The following is an 18,914-nucleotide window of genomic DNA, read 5'->3' as shown; positions in this document are numbered from 1 at the left end:
GACCCCATGCAATAACAACAGGATGCCCAAAGGAGAGTGTGACACTGTGGAGAGCTCACACTGGAGCAGGCTCCTAGAAGGTCCTGTAGAACTGTGGAGAGAAGAGCCTGTGCTGGAGCAGGTTTGCTGGTAGGACTTGTGACCCTGTGGGGGGACCAATGCTGGAGCAGTCTGTTCCTGAATGACTGCACCCCATGGAAGGAACCTGTGGGAAGGACTCACATTGAAGAAGTTCATGGAGAACTGTCTCCCATGAGAGTGACCTCATGCTGGAACAGGGGAAGAGAGTGAGGAGTCCTCCACTGAGGAGGGAGGAATAGCAGAGACAATGTGTGATGAACTGATCACAACTCCCATCCCCCTGCACCACTCAGGGAGGAGGTAGAGAAACTCAGGAATGAAGTTGAACCCAGGAAGAAGGGAAGGGTGGGGGGAAGGTATTTTAAGATTTAGGGGTTATTTCTCATTTCCTTACTCTGATTTGATTGGTAATAAATTTAACTAATTTCCCCAAGTAAAGTCTGTTTTGCCTGTGACAGTAATTGGTGAGTGATCTCTCTGACCCTATCTCAACCCACAAGCCTTTATCTTTTCTCTCTCCTGTCCAGTTGATAAGGGGAGTGATAAAGCTGCTTTTGCCTTTCTAAATATTTCTAGAAGTTTTCCATCTTGCATTCACAGTCATGTATGACTTAAAATACATAAACAACTATTTGTTAAACTACTCCACATTCTTGTAAAAAGTAGACAAATAAAAACCTTACCTGGTCTTTCCACTTTTATAACTTCAGCTCCTAGATCTCCTAAATTCATTGTGGCAAAGGGCCCTGCAAGCACCCTGTCATATAAAAAAAAAAAAAAAAAAAAATTTTCTTAGTTTTTCCTATCAGAATATTTGCATCTAGACAGACCGTTCCAAACAGACAAAACACAAACCTTGTTAAATCAAGAATTTTCACACCATCCAATGGCTTTACTTTACTAGCACCTGACAAGAAACAGAAAACAGTAACTCACTCTTTAACTTTTTAGTTTTGTAGGATATGTTTCTCATTGATAGTCTGAAACAGTTTTTTATTACACACTCCCATCATCCTGCCTCACCTCCCCCCCCCAAATAAAAGATAATAAAACTTTCTGCCCAGTTAGGTTATTAGGAGTGCATTACATTAGTAAAGCCTTGCAAAGTTGGAAAACCTGACGGTTAACATTGCAGAATCTATTCTAAACACCTAGAAATTCTACAATAAAACTATTTTTAGAGATTTTTTTCTATGTGCCTTCCACAAACACTCACATAGCTTTTAAAAACTAAACTGAAGGAAGATCCAATAAAAGCATAGCAAGCAACATCACAATGATAGAATAAAACTAACGGTTAGCAGACCAATGTGAAGCACAGTATCCTCACAAAGCATTCTGACCTGTGTAGGCTCATGCACTTGCATCACACACAAAAAAATAATATCTGCATTTCAAAAAAAAGAGGCTACAAAACTGAAGACAGAACGTATAACCCAAGGAAATACTCATTCTGTCTTTAACTTTCAATGGCAGTTTCACACAGAAGACAACTATGAGGAAATCACGATGCTTTCCTCCTTTCCCTCAGCCTTTCCAACCTGACTAGCTCTAAGAAATAACAGCAGTGGCAACAAGCATCACAGTCAGAGCAAGCAGTCTCATAGTCCAGACCACAGGTTTGCCAACCCTGGCTTCATTGACTTCGGGTAAGGAAGTTATCTTCTGCTAACTCAGTGTACTATTTAACTGCAGGCTGGGGATGCAAACACTTCACCACCCTGTGTGGATGGTAATTTCTTTACTATTTAGAAGATGGTCTCATACCATGCGCACACACAAAAAGGCACCTGGCCAATAACAGCACAAATATTACACAATACTAACTTGTGGTAAGCATCACTTTTTGGTGTTTCTCTGAGTAAAACATGCCTGAGGGAGGACAAAACCCCAATTAATTCAAGCACAGACCTCCTCATAGAACAGGAAGAAGACATGAACAGTCCCTCAAAGTGTGCAGGACAGTGTGGTACATCTCCAGTCATACAGCAGTAAATGCCTGTGTCACCTGCTCCACACTTCTTCCATCAGACCTGAGCCACCCTTCCGTCACCTCCATAACTCTCCCTCCCACTTTACACAGATATGGTAAGAAGGAGATGAATAGATACATAATAATAAATATATACAACAATAAAAAAAGCTACAGAGATATGAAGCAGCACTGGGACTTCAAGGATTCTGCTAAAAGCACTGTACAATGAGAACACTTGCATCCCATTCTTTATCTTCAAGACATTTTCCTCAATTATTACCTATCGCTCCTGGCAGACTTGATTTTAACAGGTCTTGGTTTAATTACAATATGCAAACCACGCAGTATGTTGAAAATGTGCCTATATAGGGAGTGGCCACGTATTTTGCACATTTCAAAGCCTCTGGGAAAACCCAGGCTGCCACCTCTCTTCAATGGTCTCAGTGCAATTTCCAGGTGTTGGAAAATACTCATGCCCTTGCCAAGTAACCACCACAGATTCTCCAACATAACCTCAATTTCATCAAGTTAGCTCTGTTTGAGCAAACACTTAAACATATGCTTGTCTGTTAAGAAGCTGAGTGCACCATTTGCTTCACAATGGTATTACTCTGTGTTTACAGAAAATATGTAAACAACAGCTTTACTGAAGAGCACATCTCCCTAAAAAACTAAAATATACAAATAATTATAGTTAACAAAATGGTCCATCTTCCTCTTTTCTTTGCACACCTTTTAAAGCTGCACTCTCTTACTCAATAGTTCACTTATTCTCCTCCTGAGACAACATTAGTGTTACTTAACTCTCACACTACCAGAATAGCAGTAGCTTTTACAGAGCCAACAGGTTCTCTACCTGTGGATAACTGAGTTGCAGGAATTCATACAGATATTTCTCAAAGAAGCTTATAAAGTGTTAAGATTAGCTTGCCAATATGCATTTATGCATAATTAAGACTGATTAATCCTTACTAATTACCATAACACTCATATTATGGTAAGATCTAACACTCCATTTAGGGATTAGAACTCTTCTACAGATGGAAGAGGAGAGAATAATTGTTGTTTCAGAGGCAAACAGACCATTGTGATTTTTTGAATGCAAATAAATAACTCTGATGTTCACAATAGTGAAAAAATGCAAGAAAGAGGAGCAATCAAAAGCTTGTTTTTGAAATTCTGAGAAAAAAAATAGACCTGTTAGTCTCTTCAAACTAGAAGAGCATAGATATTCAAAACCCAAAACTTATAGGACCTAGATATGCACTCCCACAAGACATCAATTTGCTAAAACAATTACAATAGAAAGCCTTTGGATTATCAGGGAAACAGCTGTTCTAGTACACTGACCCTGAGTACCAAAGTGCTACCAACTGCTTATTGCCAGAACTAAAACAAACAAAACCACACCACAAGCAAACAGAAGAGATCAGAATTTATCAGTATTGACCACAAGCATCTCCTACTTTTTTTTTTTCCTCTCCTTGCTAGCCTCTATCAGGCACATAAAGTTAAATTTTTCCCAGAGTGTTTTTTGTTGGAATTCTGGCTCAATACTCCAAGAATCTCTAAAATGCAAACTCATGTTTTCTCTTGTATTTTTGCTTTTAATTATTCCGGTAACTTGATGACTGATGGAAAAATCCACTCCCCTATCTCTATATTCTACCTGTAAGTTCTTTATTCCCATGATGTATCTACTGTAAATAAGAGAGCCATATGTATCTTTTATAAATAACTTTGATGAAGTATAGAGCCATTCACTCTCAGTATGATTTAAACTCTTTAGTTAAGCTCAGTAGGTTGTCCTAAGGTTGCTTTAATGTAATAATGAGTAAGCAATCAACAAAGAGAACATTCTCTAGAACAGAAACCAATTTTCATATCATACTCCCAAAAAAAGCTTTCTGGTAAGTCATAGAAGAGGGCACTGAGAAGAGAGCTCATTAGTACATTTATTATTTTTATAACAATGCAAATTAAAAGGAGATTCCATTCTAATTACATCCAATTCCAGAGAAGGTCACTCCTTAAGTGTATTATCTCTACTTTGATTGCACAATCAATATTTTTTAGTTCATACATGCAGCAAGTCACGATCAAATCCAACAGTACCATGGATTAATTCACTATCAATAAGAACTCTCCAACCAGGGACACACTTGGTATGTTTATCTTGCAAAATAGAATCCCAAACTTCCTCTGATTCTAATGCAACTGTTAATATTTTTTTTTCCCAAGTTACTAAATAATAGAGAAATCTGGGAGCCAGAGGAAAGTGACTTTGTTGAAGCTTGGTTTTATTTTTTAGTAATTTTAATGTTATAATTTAATAATTAAATTATATATTTTATATATCTATTTTTTTTTTAGCGGAAAAAAAAAGACGAGTATATGAAGTTAAGAGTTCTGCAACCTTTGGAAAACTCAGGCCTAGGAGTGGACAACAGGCACTTTTCCCCCCGTCAGCCGGAGCGGCCCGGGGAGCTGCCCCACCACAGGCGCAGCAGAGCTGCCGGCAGCGCTGCCGTGCAAAGTCCATCGCAGCCCCGCGGGGGAGAGAGGAGCCGCAGACCGAGGCTACACAAGCGACGCGACCCCGTTCGCCACCTCACCCACCGCCCCAGGCCAGGGAAGGGGGACGGCAGCGCCGGTAGCGGGCTCAGCACCCGGCAGGACGCTGTTCCGTTCCCCTCCTCACGGGCGCCGGAGCGCGGGGCTGCGAGGGGGCGGCTGCAAGAGCCATCCCTCAGGTGTTTAACGCCCCTCCCGCTTCCGCCCCCCCAGCCAAGTGACCCCAACCCCTGCCCAAGCCGCGTGTGGCACCGCCTCGGAGCCCCGGCGGGACCTAACGGGCAACAGCGCCCAGCGAGGTGAGGGAGGGAAGGCTGAGGAAGAGGGCGCGGCGCGGCTACCTGCCGGCGGAACGCCTCCGCCCCGCGCCCCACCGCCGTTGCTAGAGAAGGCGGCTCTCAGAGCTCCGGGGCAGCGCGGCGAGGCGCTGCAGCCGGCAGCTGCAGGACACGGACTCCCCCACAGCCCGCCACAGCGGCAGCGCCTTCTTCCCAGCCCGGCGCGCAGCATCTTCGCGCCCAATCACCCGCTGCTCGAAGCAACGCCGAACGCCTCAGCGAGCGTCGCGACAAGGTGCGCGCCCCGAGACACCACGCAAGCGCAGCTCCGCACCGCCTCTTCCCGCCTCCCAGCACCCGGGGGAGCGTTGAATTGTTCCCGGGTTGGAGCAGTGCGCTGGCGCCGTCCCTGGGTTTTCCCGCCATGAGTTTTAAGGCGGAGGTCAATTGTCGTGTTTCTTCCTCAGCGGTGGGGGCGTGGGTTGTCTCTCCGATAAAGTAATCCCTGTTGAAAAGGTGGTTCTGCTGCTTTTCTTAGCGTGCAGGACGCAGGTAGCTGGACTTCACAAACAGGGAGGTGTCTTGCAGATGTTGGCAGCAGTAATTACAATTTCTGTGTAAAAACGTCAGACGAAGTTTGGGTTTGCTGCGATGTCTAATTCTGGAGAAGCCAAATGGTTGACAACTATAAACTTGTTGTTCCAGTTCAGTGTACAGGCTGTGACATAAGACATTGCCAAGATGGAATAAAAGTAAAATAACCCTACGAGGGTTTTCTGTACTTAAAAGGTAAGCAGTTGTGCTGGACCATTACATCATTAAATTCCCTCAGTAGCGCAATGTAGATTCCTTACCTAATTTTGTCTGCCTTGAAGGTGCAATTTTACTTAAACTGCAAGCTGTATCTTCAGTTGTATATAGCTATGGAAGGGTTAGCTTGAATCGATCTTTAAGCAATTCTTCCTTGAGCTAAGTACTATCAGACTCTTTTTAGTTCATGTTGGGACAGAGCAGAAGGCTTGTTATAGGACATCATGGTGTCTGCTTTCTCTGTAATAGGATAAAAAAGCCTGAGCAGAGGTTCAGCATTTATTTATGAGAAATATACTGTGAGGATAAGACAACAAGTGCATCTCAAGAACATCTGAAAGTTCTGGCTGCTTGAAAATGTGCATTACGAACAGTGCAGTCAAAGAAGCATTGTATGTCAGCCTGAACGCAGAGGAAGAACACAGAGAAAATCTTTACATGATAGATTTGTTGACTGGATATGCTGCTTGTAGTGAAAAGTGTGACATGGATGCCTAAAATCCTAGAAGCAATTAGGATTTGTCAACAAGAAATTAATCAGCAAAACTATCCCCGTGTAACTCAACATATGTGTAACAATATGTGTTTCTAATTTGTTTGGTATGAAAAGTGTTTAAATTAAATTAAGATGGCCTTTTCTGGAATAAGTCTGATCAGACAAATTGATACTTAAATTGATAAACTCTTTTTGTAGACATGGCATTCCACTGTGTGCGTAATATATACAAAACTGGTCTTCTAGAGAAAATAAAACAGTAAAGGATTAACAAAAAATTTAAGTGAGCTGGTTTAGTGTCTTTGCATTTTATAATTGCAAGCATATTGCCCCATTTTTCACAGGGAGATTGTTTAAAACCAAAGAATGCAAGACTTAGCATACAAAGCATAGAAACATCCTGCTTATTTTATTGGCTAAAGTTTGTCCACTGCTGTTCTGAAAGCCCTTTTTAACTTCATACATTGCAATGTCCTAAAACAGAGTAGTACTTTGTTGCCCTGATGGAAATTTTAAAAAACTCTTTACTATTCTTTTGCTGAGCTATTGAGGATTTGCATTAACATAGCTGAGAAAAGAGAAGGAATTCTAATAAATAAAGTTGTTAAATTGAGTTTATGTTGCTAAATAAGACATTTTCCTCCAAGAGAGCATTTTCCCATGTATGTGTAGGTCTCATTGCCTGTGCTACCACTCTACTGATGAATTGCTGACTGTTCAAACTGATCTTTTTAAATTTTCTATTACTCTTTAAATACGTCATTGTATGTATTTTCAGTTGGGACTGCTATAATGTATGTCGTTTTAGGAGGCTCATAGAATATCATATATTAAAAGACTACACAAGGAAGGAGTACAAATAAGCGTATCTGAAGTGCCATGAAATGTGAGGCAAATAGTTGCTTTGCTTTACAACAGCTGACTTTTTTGATACTTACCAGTTGTAATAAAGTGGGCTGATAAATACCTGCTGTTACTTACAACTACATGGAGCACACAAACACCGGGTTTTATCACTACGCCTTACGATTTGAGCTAATAGGTATAGCTGCTACACACTAAGACTGTCTTATTTCTGATTATTCTTCTTTGGCTTGAAAATGCACAAAGTTCCTCAGGGTCAGCGTGACACATTGCTGTTTAAGGCTCTCCTGCCCCGCCTGTTTCAGGCTGCAGCCGCCGTGGGGACCGGCTCTCGGGACCTGCTGGAGAGATTCCAGCGCAGGCAACAAAGATGATTAAGGGAGTGGAGCATCTCCCATATGAGGAAAGGCTGAGGGAGATGGGTCTCTTTAGCTTGGAGAAGAGGAGACTGAGGGGTGACCTCATTAATGGTTATAAATATGTAAAAAGTGAGTGTCACGAGGATGGAGCCAGGCTCTTCTCGGTGATAACCAGTGATAAGGGGCAGTGGGTATAAACTGGAACGTAGGAGGTTCCATTTAAATTTGAGAAGAAACTTCCACAGTGAGGGTGACAGAACACTGGAACAGGCTGCCCAGGGAGGTTGTGGAGTCTCCTTTTCTGGAGACATTCAAAACCTGCCTGGACACCTTCCTGTGTAACCTCATCTGGGTGTTCCTGCTCTGGCAGGAGGATTGGACTGGATAATCTTTTGAGGTACCTTCCAATCCCTAACATTCTGTGATTCTGTGTGAATCGTCGGGAAACGCGCCCGCCGAGGTCGGAGCCGTTCCCGGGGCCGGGCCTGCGGTGGAGCCGCGCAGGGGCCGTAGCCAGCCGAGCGACCCTCATCTCGCCTTCCCCGGCCCGGAACGCTTTGAGCCCGGAACCTTCCGTCCGTCTGGCGGGGAAAGGAGGACCGAGAAAACGCCGGGAGCGACGTCGCCCCGCCGAGGCGGCTGCTGGGGAAGGCCATTGCGCAGGTTTTTTTCCTCTCCGCCATCGCCTCGCCGGTCCTGGCCATGTACCGGCAGAGCTTTCGCCCCCCGACGCCTCCGTACGCGGGCGGCGGCTTCCGGAGCCCTCCCGCCGGCGGAGGCCCCATGCCGCCCTCCCCGCGGGGCTACGGGAGCCCCCACCACACGCCGCCCTACGGCCACCGGCCTGGGCCTTACGGTGGCGGCCACTCGCCCCGAGGCCACGGTTTCCACGGCGGCGGCGGGCGGTTCGGGAGCCCGTCGCCGGGCGCGCATACCCCGCGCAGGCCGCAGAGCGTCAGCCCCCGGTACCCGGCTCCCTACGGCGGCAAATCCCCGGCTGGAGCTCCCCAGCACCCGCAGCAGCACAAGCGCTCGCCCGGGGGCTTCCAGAGGCACCACCAGGTATGGGGTAGGGCGGTGAGGGACACAGGCCTGCGCCTCCGCACAGCGGAGAGGGAGGGGGGAGCTGCTGCTGCGGTGCGGGGGCCTCAGCCCACCGGGGAGAGCACGCCCAGGGCTTGTGGCCAGGCGCAGCATCCGTCCCCACCACCACGATTTTCAGGGGAGAGCGAGACTTGCACCGCGCTGGGCAACATCTGTCTTCCCCCGGTAGAGAGAATGGAGAGCCCCCAGTTCAGGCAGCTGTGTGATGAGGAAAGGGGTTGGGGCCCACGCCTGGCTGAAGCCTGTTGTGAAGACAGGACTCGCAAGAGTGTAGCTTTCTTCCTTTTTCATATTCTGGTGTGTAAAAGTAGAGAGAAAGTACCACCTGAAACTGCAGCAAACCTGTTTTGTCTGTATGTATCTCCATTTGATCAGGGTTTTTTTGTTTTTTTTTAACACAGTGGTAGAGTGCTGTGTGGTTTTACTTTGCCTGCATTGTCTTACATCATGAAAACGGACCTATGCACATACAGAGCCTTCTGGGACATGAGTAGAGAAGAGGAGTGCTCTACTAAAGAGACTTAAGCTAAGCCTCCTTGAAGCAGAAATTAGAGCATCTGTTGGAATAAAAGAGTATCATTTTAAAGTCTTCATATTGCACTGAAAAATTTTATAAAGTAGTTTTCCCAAGAGCTGCCAATAACAGGTTCTGTGAGTTATGCTTTTTTCAGGTGGTTTAGTTAGGGTATGTGACTGGCAGTGCAGATGGGGATGACAGTTCTCAAGGTGATACTAACTTTATGTACATAGGTGGCTTTATGCAATATTATGGAAACACAAAAAAGTGTAACAGATGACATGCAATACAGTCAAGAAAGTTTTCAGGTGCTCTTACTTTAAGAATTAAAGTGTAATAATGAAGTCAAATTTTAGTAGAGATTAGTAAAATCTTAAATATACCTGCACTGTATAGTCATGTTTCCATTCAAAAATAGTCTTTGGATACTTTATTATGATGCAGATAACTGCCTTACAGGAATCTCATAGTTGCTGGAAGGGGATCGTTATGAACTTTGTTTTCTTCAGCACAACAGCAAAGGCTCTCCCAGTGTGGAAGCTTAACCTCTGTACATGTTCAAGAGGCAAAGGGTGTGGGATTTCTGCTGCAGATTCACCAATGTCTAGACATTTTCCTCTTGAAAATCATTCTTTGGATATTCAGTTGTTTTTTGAAAGCCTGCCTTAAATTAACTGAAAAATATGCAGGAATCCTTAAGCCTCTAGTTTTATTCAGAACTGTTTCATGTCAGCCAGGAACAGTGTCATAGGCTCCATCCTTGGTGCTAAATAAGCCTGACATAAAGAAGGTACAAATTTGAATCCAGTCACAGACTGGCACAGCATTTTACCTTCTCCCCTTTCCTTCTGCAGACCTCGTGAGTAGTTTAGCAGCACTGACCTGATGGTGATGCTTTGTAAGACTAGAAAGACATATGTCTGTAGCTAAGGTAGTGTGTATGTGTGTACGTTTACCTGTATACACACAGGTTGTTTTGCCTGGGAGGGCAATAGAGGCAATCACGGAGGGAGGAGGTCTCATAAATTGTGAGTCCCTGTTTTCTTTGATATGAGCAACAGGAATCTCAGTCTGTGAGGCCATGAGTAGGTTCGGGTAGAGGGATTTTTTTGCATGTCCTAAACATTTTCTTCTGAGGTATGTGGATTGTTTCCTTCTCTTCTGTAGACGCTATTTTTAAGAGACTACAGTACTTTTGAAATTTATGACATAACTGTCACCTTTGAGGTGAAAATCTTAAGCAATCCTTTAAAATCTCATCAGGAAACCCAAAACCATTTTATATTTACTTCAGAATTCTATTGATGATGTGTTATTAGTATTCTGTGCTCATTTTGTGCTTGCAGACTTTCATTTTTTGAGAAGAACAGAAAACTTAAAACATAGTAAGCTTGATTTTTCTGAAATGGCTGAGTTAACCTTTATGTAGAGCTTTTCGTTTTTTCCAGAGATGTATCTGCTTTAGATTTTACGAAAATGTTTGTTGTAGCTCTTCAATATCTCCTCTCAAAATTCACTTAGCGGAAGTGTTTCCCTTTCTACACTCAGCTGGAGTTAATGAACTGGCTAGTAGCAGTAGCTACGTAGTAGTGATAGGTTGAAGATTGTTGCAGAAAGTACAAAAAAAAAAAAATCGTATGAAATGGTATAATCCTGATTTCTGTGTTTCTCTGCATCTGCCAGCAGCTGAAATTACATCAGGTAAAGAAAGCTGATAAAGGGAGCGATTGTCCCCATTTTTAAGGCGCTATTATCACATTCAGTAACATGCTGATAGCACCGAAATATTTTTTTCTATTTTAGAGAGAGATTTGTTATCTGAAAAAAAAAAATATTGAGAATAAGTTGTTTCTTTAAGGAAAGTTTAGTGTGAAAAGGCTATTTGCACCAGTGACAGTAAAATATAAAGGTTTTTTTAAGATGTCTTTGGCATCAAACAGTTTCTCTTGCACACAATGGTTTCTCTTGCACACAATGGTTTCACTTGCACCAGGCTGTTTTCCTTTTCCACAGTCCTATATAATGTGAATGGTCATTTTTTTTTTTTTTAACACTTACTGAAGGCCATCATTCTTGTATTACATAATAATACATTTCCTAGATTTCAAACCTGCAAAAATGTTGGTGTTCTGATGGCCAGCATTATATTGTAGTGAAATTTAATATTATAAAATGAATCCATCCAGAAGATTCTTACTATTTTTTTTTTTCTGTTACTGGATACTGCAGATCATTAGGTCATTTCAGCTTTGAGTGCTACAGATTAGGCACGATATTAAGTGAACTCCACACTCAAACTGTTTTACAATGTCAAAGTTACATGGTCTTCTTAGAGAGTCTGGGTTTTTTTAATTTTGAAGATAGAATGTACTGTGTGCTACTGCTTTTCTACTAAATGTGAGAGCTTAAAGAACATTAGTGTCACTTTTGTTAGTGTATATTGACTTGCTCTAGGAAACTTCTTGTCCCTTACAAAGTTTTTACCTGCATTCTGAGGTGATTCTTTGACCTTTTCTCTTATGGTTTTGATGCAATACTTCATAAAGTAATTTTCTACATTTTAGTAATTTTTCTGTTTCAAGATCATCATCTTAGCTGCATAACCTAATTGTACGATGAATCATTAGAAACAAATGCCCTGTAAATAAGGCATGGAGGTTCCCACATTTGTTTCTGTGTCTATTATCATCAAGCTTTAGGAGTTCTAGGAAAATACTGAGACCAGAGGAGCAGCTCCTGCCACAGCACACTGTCAGAAACAGGTTCAAGACTCGGCAGTTTTCAGTGGAATTGGTTCCTCTGGCAAAGCGTAGGGGCCTTCACTATATGGCCTGGTTTCTCAGTTTTACCCAGAAATTGTTTCATGTGATCTATTGGCAGAGATTCTGTAGGGCTTATTAGTCAAATTCAAATACCATAGTTGCTGGACCAAAAAGTTGGGGGAGTGGGGAAAGCAGCCCTTAATCGGTGCTTTTATCCTCCTTGACAAAGTCAGAGGCTGGTAGTCAGCCTCAAGGAATCCTGTTCATCTAATTGCACAGAATGAAACAGGTGTTTTTGGAGACTAACTATTGTGTATCTGTAGTATAAGTTTTGTAGCTTAAAACAAATGAATTTAAAGGAATATAGCTTTAGACAAAACCTCACTTTTTAGGTAAATTAATCTATGGAAAAGGAAAAATGGATAATGCTGACAGGAGAAAATGGTTATAGCGATTTCCTTTATGTCGTAGCACTCTTTAAATTGCAGAAGTGCAGCAGGTTTGCAGAAGCGATTGTGGTGATCGTTGACCTTTAAAAAAAAAGAAATATTTCAAGCTCCTTAAAAATGGTTTTTCTTTCAGGCAATATCTGGTTAATCACTGATTACCATCCAGATTGTATATAAAATAAAATCATCTATTCTCAAATTTGACAGAACACTTGTTTGGTTAAAACAGGGTGTTTTTCCCAGTAAGTTCTTCAGGTCATTTGTAGCTAGTTGCCTTATACAATGCTGAGGTCAAGCTATAAGTACTTAATACCTGACTTGTGCTCTTGTAAACATTATCAGCTCTTCCTCAGCCTTTAACTCCCTGATTTGTTATTCAGCTTGTGAGTTAGACATGTCCTTGACTTTAGTCAGCTTATGGAAAATGGCATGAGAAGCTTTTCTGTAGTTACGTGCCAGAGTGACATGAACAAGTATTTTGGAAAAGACTGGTAAAGACTTTTTTTTTCTTATGCTGGTAAATAATCACTCATTACTAAAAGTGTAATAAAGTTAGTATTTTCTGAGAAAGATGCAGGTAAGGAGTTGTAATTATCATTAATAATCAGCTTCAAAGCTTTCCTATGTTAGAAAGAAACTATATATTTTATTTTTTTTTAGTTTGAATTAGTCTATTAAATGTTTCTTTACCTGATGGTTTTCTTCCAAAGGGATCACCCAGGACATCTACTCCATTTGGTACAGCGCATGGCAGAGAGAAAAGAGTGTCTAATGATGTGGAAAACTATTACAGACCTTCAATGCTTGAGGACCCATGGGCTGGCCTAGAGCCAGTTTCTGTTACAGACATAAACCAACAATACAGCAGTGAGCAAACAACATATACTGGTAAAAAAGGGAGGTATTTCAGCTAACACTTTTAAAGGCCAAATAAGTCCATCCCGTCAGGAAAACTTTGGGACAGAATCTTTATACTTACACAAAATGAACAATAATCAAGACCTTAGATGATACTTTTATTTTATCATATGTTCACCCTTTTATCCTACTTTTTTTTATCGCATTGGATATTTTTATGTATGGGAGGGAAAAGGAGTGGTAGGAAAACTTACATTTCTGGCTATGTGGAAGTGCCTACCAGCTTTGAAGAACAAAGTGTTCTTTAATCACCAGCGACCGATTTGTGACTGTTAAAACAGGTTTTCATATATTTACCTCTTCCATGTGAGATTGTTAGCCTTTTATTGTAAACTCCTTTAGGAAATGGTATTTTTTTATGTTCCAACGTTTTTAGAATGAAGTAACTTGGAAATAAAATAAAGTTTTGTAAATCCTTGTTTTGTAATGTATAAGGATTATTTTAGGACTTTTGTTACGGTGTGCGCATTAACACAAGTAGTATTAGTGAAATTAGGTGACTTCTGTAAATGTGGTTGTATACTGTAGTTAACCTCTGATTTTGTGCATAGTGTTTTTTGTTAATTATAGCATAACATGAAGTTGAAACATTACTTTTAGCCATCTCAGGAAACAAATGTATTGTCTGTGGAAAGTTTAATTTGTTGAACCAGCTCTTGAGTCATGAAAAGATTTCTGTAATCATTTTCATTTGTCTTAGGAAAAAAACAACTTATTTGAAACAAAATTAGAGATTTCTGGATTACAGTAACAAGTCTGTTCAGCGGTAATCTGAGTCTAAGGAGCACGTAAAACATCAAGATTAAATAAAGGCAGATGTACTTTCTGGATCCACCTGTTAGAATAGCATAGAATGAATGAAAGTGTGTATACAATTGAGGTTAGTACATGCATAGCATTTTTTTTTAATCTGTACAAGATTTTTCAGTTTTCTTTTAATTACTTTTTATTTTTACCTATGGCAGGTATCTTTGCCTGGAGAAGTCTTGCTTTATGTGTGTGCATGCTATGTTTTTATACTGAAGAGGAAGACAATGAGGTTTTTTTAGAGCTTGTCTGTATGTGAAAATCCATTCTTAAATCCATTACCTAATATCGTAATCTAGAATAGAGAACAAATAGTTGCAGCTGCAGGCATGCTCTTAACATGCCATGTTAAACCTGCAGTTGATATCTAAATTTTTGTTGAACCTACTGTTATTTGTTTGTTGATCTTGGCTTTTAAGCAGTAGGTAGAGGGCAAAAACTTTGTTAAAAATAAATAAAAGCACTAGTTCAGTTTTCAAAACATATATTTTGTTTAAAGGTTCTTAAATACTTCACAGGAAACTTATATTTGTAGTCCTGAAGCATGGTTAGGTAGAAAAGCACAGGGAATCACATTAGACTGTTCTTAGTAACTTGTCTTTTGCCGAGGTGGAATAGTCCAGTATACTTCTTTATCTGTTGCAGCATAAAATGCCTTGGCTTAATATCACCTTCAGGAACATCTTCAAACTGGAAGGGGAGTAAACATGTTGAAATGTGCTAGCTGACTCTCTTGCAGTTCTATTACTGTAATCTGAAGTTTGTCACTTGTGTCTTCCCCAAATTGACTTTATTGTGTTAGTATTATATCCAAAAAGGCTGCTCAGAGAAACGAGAACGTAATGCCTGCTTGATATCAAGAATGGTTAAATCTTCATCCCAGAAGCAAAACTGTGCCTTAAATGCCAGCTATCAGTATTGTTATCTGTAACTGTACCAGCAAAACTGGGATGACTTGACAGGTTGTAGATAGTCTTTAGAATTTATAAATCAATTAATGTTGTTGTGAAAAGTGAAGGTTTATTTCGTGTTGGTTTTAACCTTGTCAGGTGCTGCAAAGCTCACCAAAAAAAAAAAGGCTACAAGGTCCTTAACCAAGTCATCTTTTTTGTTACTATTTCCGTTGTAGTTCAATGCAGTTTTCTTTTTGCAATGTTTGGTCATCTTGGTGAAACAGTTACGATGTTATTTAAGAGGTTAAAGCTATGACATGTTCCCAGACAGACATGAGAAGAAACTGAGTTTGGAAAGGAGAGAGGAAAGGAGAAGGATTCTTGACAGAAGAGAGACTATTAGAGGTGGGACTGCTTATACAGTAGCTAATATCGGCTGCCCTTGCACATTGCAAAGATGCATTTTTCCACTTTGGCTTTGCAGTTGACCCAGGGAGCAAAGCCAGCCTCCTCTGGTAACAACTGTTAACTCCTGGAACCGGGTGTCAGCAATGAAGGTAAATGTTCCAGAAAGAGAACTGAGGAAATAATTGTGAAACATTGTTTAATCAATACAGGCCTTCCACAATGCCATCTGTTAAGCCGCTGCTCCAGTGCACTCCAGGATATGACCCAACAATAATAAGTACATCATTCTGCTAAAGACTCCAATAATTTGGTCAAGAATCAGCAAGGAATTTAAATGTAGATGTAATAAACATACTAACCTCATCGTACTGCACCAAAAACTTAAAAAAATTATTCACCTTTCTGGGTTTTAGGAGAAATTTTGTGAATAGAGTAAGATTTCAAAATGTCATTGTTGAATAGCTGTAAAATGCATGAACACATGTTCAGAACTATAAATATAATGTACTTAAAGTCAATTTAAGCTTTGCCTTTCTTCCTATGATATCCAAGAAGCTTAAACACTTAGTTTCTCACTGTTTTTTCTCCCTTTTCTCATATGGCAAACATTCTTTTTGCCCACATGTTTCTCATGGAGACAGGGTGTATCACTTCCTCATTTGTTAACGAAGCCACTTCATAGCAAGGGTATGGCTCTGGAAATAGTATTTGATGATAAAGTACAGCACAAATACCCCCTTTCCTCATGAGCCCATGAAGCAAAATAGTGCCTGTGTCCTGTTAACAAAGGGATTCTTCTGTGATGAACACACTAAGAATATGGGCATTGTTCTTTTTTCAACAGACTTCTTAGACTGTAAGGTAAGTCATGTAGCTCCTTTTTGAGAAGTTTGGGTTGATTTACTTGTTTTCCATTCTGTTGTGTTTGTGTGTCAAGTCTGTTGCACTTTCAGTTCAATTGTTTTGAAGGAGTTGTGTAACTCATGGTTAACTCTCTTTTAGCAAAAATATAATTTCAGTTGTTGCTGTTTACTACTATGTTTAACAGCAAACTGCGTTGCTTATTACATTGTGGTAATATCAGAGAACTTAAATCAGCCAAGTACAATTCTGTGAACATGGCAACACACCAGGTGGGAAGTTACCCCAAGTTTTGTACTGTAATACTTTAAAGTTAGTTCAGGTTCAAGTTTTCATAGTGACTTTACAATACAGATTGTTGATTATTCTCTGGCACTATGGCTACACATTTTTACATTGAAATTATACAACCATTCAGATTGTTAAAATTTCAGTTAAAACAGGATTTTTAAAATGCATATCAAGCTGCTTCTCATTAGAATTAGCAGTATGCCATTGAGATGTAGCATTTTTCCAATGTCAAAACAGGAAACACTGCAGGGGAAATGCTTCTGGCCAACAGAATGGGTAACTATTGCAGTCAGGTTGCTTTTCTTTTCTTGTTAAATAAATCTGTATGTGTTCTTCACTGTATATAAAGATGTTAATTAGACATTTCAGGGGGAGCATTTGAAATGTGCATTGTATTGAAAGTCTACAAGTAATGCTTCGGCTCTCTTCTAAAGAAGAGTTTTTATGGTTTGGGTTTCAAGTTGTGCTTGTGAGTAATGAAACTGATGTCAGAGGATTTACTCATGCAACCAAGATACGTAAGTATCTAACATTACACTTTGAAAATTGTATCATCCATTTGTCAGTGCTTTTTACCAACTCTGCAATAAACTGCTCTGTTTAGCAATTGCTCTGAATTCAGATTCATACACGTGCTTTTATACATGAGCCCAGAATGTCTGGCAATGAATTAAACTTGTTTTTACAAAATTTTCCTAAATTCTCAAAAGTAAAGGCTTTGTTCTCCTTTCCCCGAATCTTGGTGCTTGCCTTCTTCCCATCTTTCCTGTACTAGGGGAGAAAAGGGAGGATTGCCTGCACTGGTGAAGAATCATGTAATGATTTTCATGTCTCAGGCTTTCAGAAGTACCTAGATAAACTTCTTAATTATTTGAGGTGGCTCAAACAACTTCTTACACCACAGGAAAGGGAAGAAATCACCAAGTTGCTTTAACACTTAACAGTGGTATGGTTCCAGCATTCAGTTGTTAGTTCACAGTCAAATTTTTTGCCCACAGTATCTTTTTTTATCTGAATGTCTCACCAGGCACAAATTGAATCAGTTTCATTTTCTACCATTTTTACCAGAATACGTGCTTTGCTGACTTACAGTTGAAGAAGACTTTCTCAACCTGGACTTCTGAATTTACCTTTACAAAATGACTAGCTCTTGGGTGGTAGACCTCAAACCTAGGCCTTCCTTTTAAAGTGTTTTAGATCCGACTGGGCTAAAAAACAGTTGGGCAGGTGCTCAGTGCCAGAATAGGGTCATCAAACTACCCTTCCCCTCCTAGAGCTTTCCCCTAGTCTCTTGCCATCCCAGTGCAGTGGGGCCCAGGAGGTGTTTTGAGCCAAACGGCCTTCTGTTTTGTTTCACTAGCCATACATGGGTTGAAGCATTTTTAAATCATTTTAGTGGTTTGCTTAGTGCATGTCCTGGATTTAAAATTTTACCAGCATCATATATTCTAATTGGTACTTTTAACTCTTAAAACTGTTGCCCAGGCTCTTCTTGTGCAGCAATATCACAGGTGAATTCCCTTTGTTTGCTGATCTGTGGCTGTTGCATATTCCTTAACTGAACTGTAAGTCTAAAGATTCATATACAAGACGGTAACTTCTGTGACTAAAAGGAGTCACACCAGTACAATTTCAGAGTGAATTTTTTAATATTGCTATTAAAATAAGAGCTGCTCTGTTCCACTTTTAACAGGACAGAAATGAAACACGAAATTAAGCAGTTGAGATCCTGAGCTGGAAAGTGTGGTCTGCACTGCATGAGTTGGTCTATGTGACTAGGGACATCATTACAATTTGGCATAACCTGTATTAAGTCCATTTCCAGGAGGTAGAATGGGTTTTTAACAAGGAGCTGAAAAAAATACCATCCCAGTCTCTAGTAAGACAGAAAAAGGTATTTCTCAAACATTACCTTACACTCAAAAGAATTCTTATACAGCCTCACAGACTGAGAGACCTCTCTTGCTCTTATTTTTCTTCTGGGAAAGCACCGACTTGTTACCAATAACTTCAGGGCTTCCTGTGCCGTCAGCTTCAGTCAAAGCCATCAAGGCATCATTTGACCTGTTGTCTAACAAAAGCGAAAAGTCTGTTTTACATAGAATATTGGACATATGCAATTTCACAAAACTGTAGGCTGTACTATTCACTGGATGTGCAAAGCTTAGCTCTAGGTTAGCCTGTAGGTCTTAAATTTTTAGAGTATTCTTGCATTTTGATTTCAAATGTCAGTATTTTTTTGGCAGTAAAAATGTTACACCTGCAAGTTCTACAAGGGAAGTAATTTTCAGATATTAAAATTAATTGCAAATTTGTTGAATTCTGAATATTCATTTTTTCCAGGTAACAGCAAAAGGATTGTGGAGGATGTAGTAAATTTGTGCTTCTTTTTTTCCCATACAAAAGAAAGAAAAGTTTAATTCAAATGTAAATCTTTAATCAGGTCATGATGGCAGTTGCATAAGAT

At 40.4% G+C, this 18,914-nt stretch overlaps 2 protein-coding genes across 10 annotated transcripts in view; one reads left to right on the top strand and one right to left on the bottom strand.

The window, feature by feature from the left end:
- Nucleotides 1-5,237, bottom strand: part of SUGCT (succinyl-CoA:glutarate-CoA transferase) — a 351,481-nt gene extending 346,244 nt beyond the window's left edge. For 7 of the 9 annotated variants that reach the window (XM_065831652.2, XM_071804763.1, XM_071804768.1 and 4 more), the window contains exons 1-3: nt 4,972-5,237; nt 937-988; nt 765-838 (exon numbers count right to left, since the gene is read on the bottom strand). In XM_065831652.2, coding sequence (XP_065687724.1) covers nt 765-838; nt 937-988; nt 4,972-5,140 — 295 coding nt within the window. In that variant the 5' untranslated portion in view covers nt 5,141-5,237. The remainder of the gene's footprint in view (nt 1-764; nt 839-936; nt 989-4,971) is intronic. The other 2 variants (XM_065831651.2, XM_071804767.1) reach the window with 2 other exon arrangements.
- A 2,756-nt stretch (nt 5,238-7,993) lies between these two features.
- Nucleotides 7,994-17,064, top strand: MPLKIP (M-phase specific PLK1 interacting protein). Its single transcript, XM_065832411.2, has 2 exons — nt 7,994-8,499; nt 12,980-17,064. Exons 1-2 carry the CDS (start codon nt 8,140-8,142, stop codon nt 13,181-13,183), a joined length of 564 nt encoding a protein of 187 aa, XP_065688483.1. The 5' UTR covers nt 7,994-8,139; the 3' UTR covers nt 13,184-17,064.
- The last annotated feature ends 1,850 nt before the right edge of the window (nt 17,065-18,914 follow it).

This window comes from Patagioenas fasciata, chromosome 2 (genome assembly GCF_037038585.1).
Source record: "Patagioenas fasciata isolate bPatFas1 chromosome 2, bPatFas1.hap1, whole genome shotgun sequence".
Taxonomy (NCBI): Eukaryota; Metazoa; Chordata; class Aves; order Columbiformes; family Columbidae; genus Patagioenas; species Patagioenas fasciata.
This window is presented reverse-complemented; position numbering and strand designations above follow the sequence as displayed.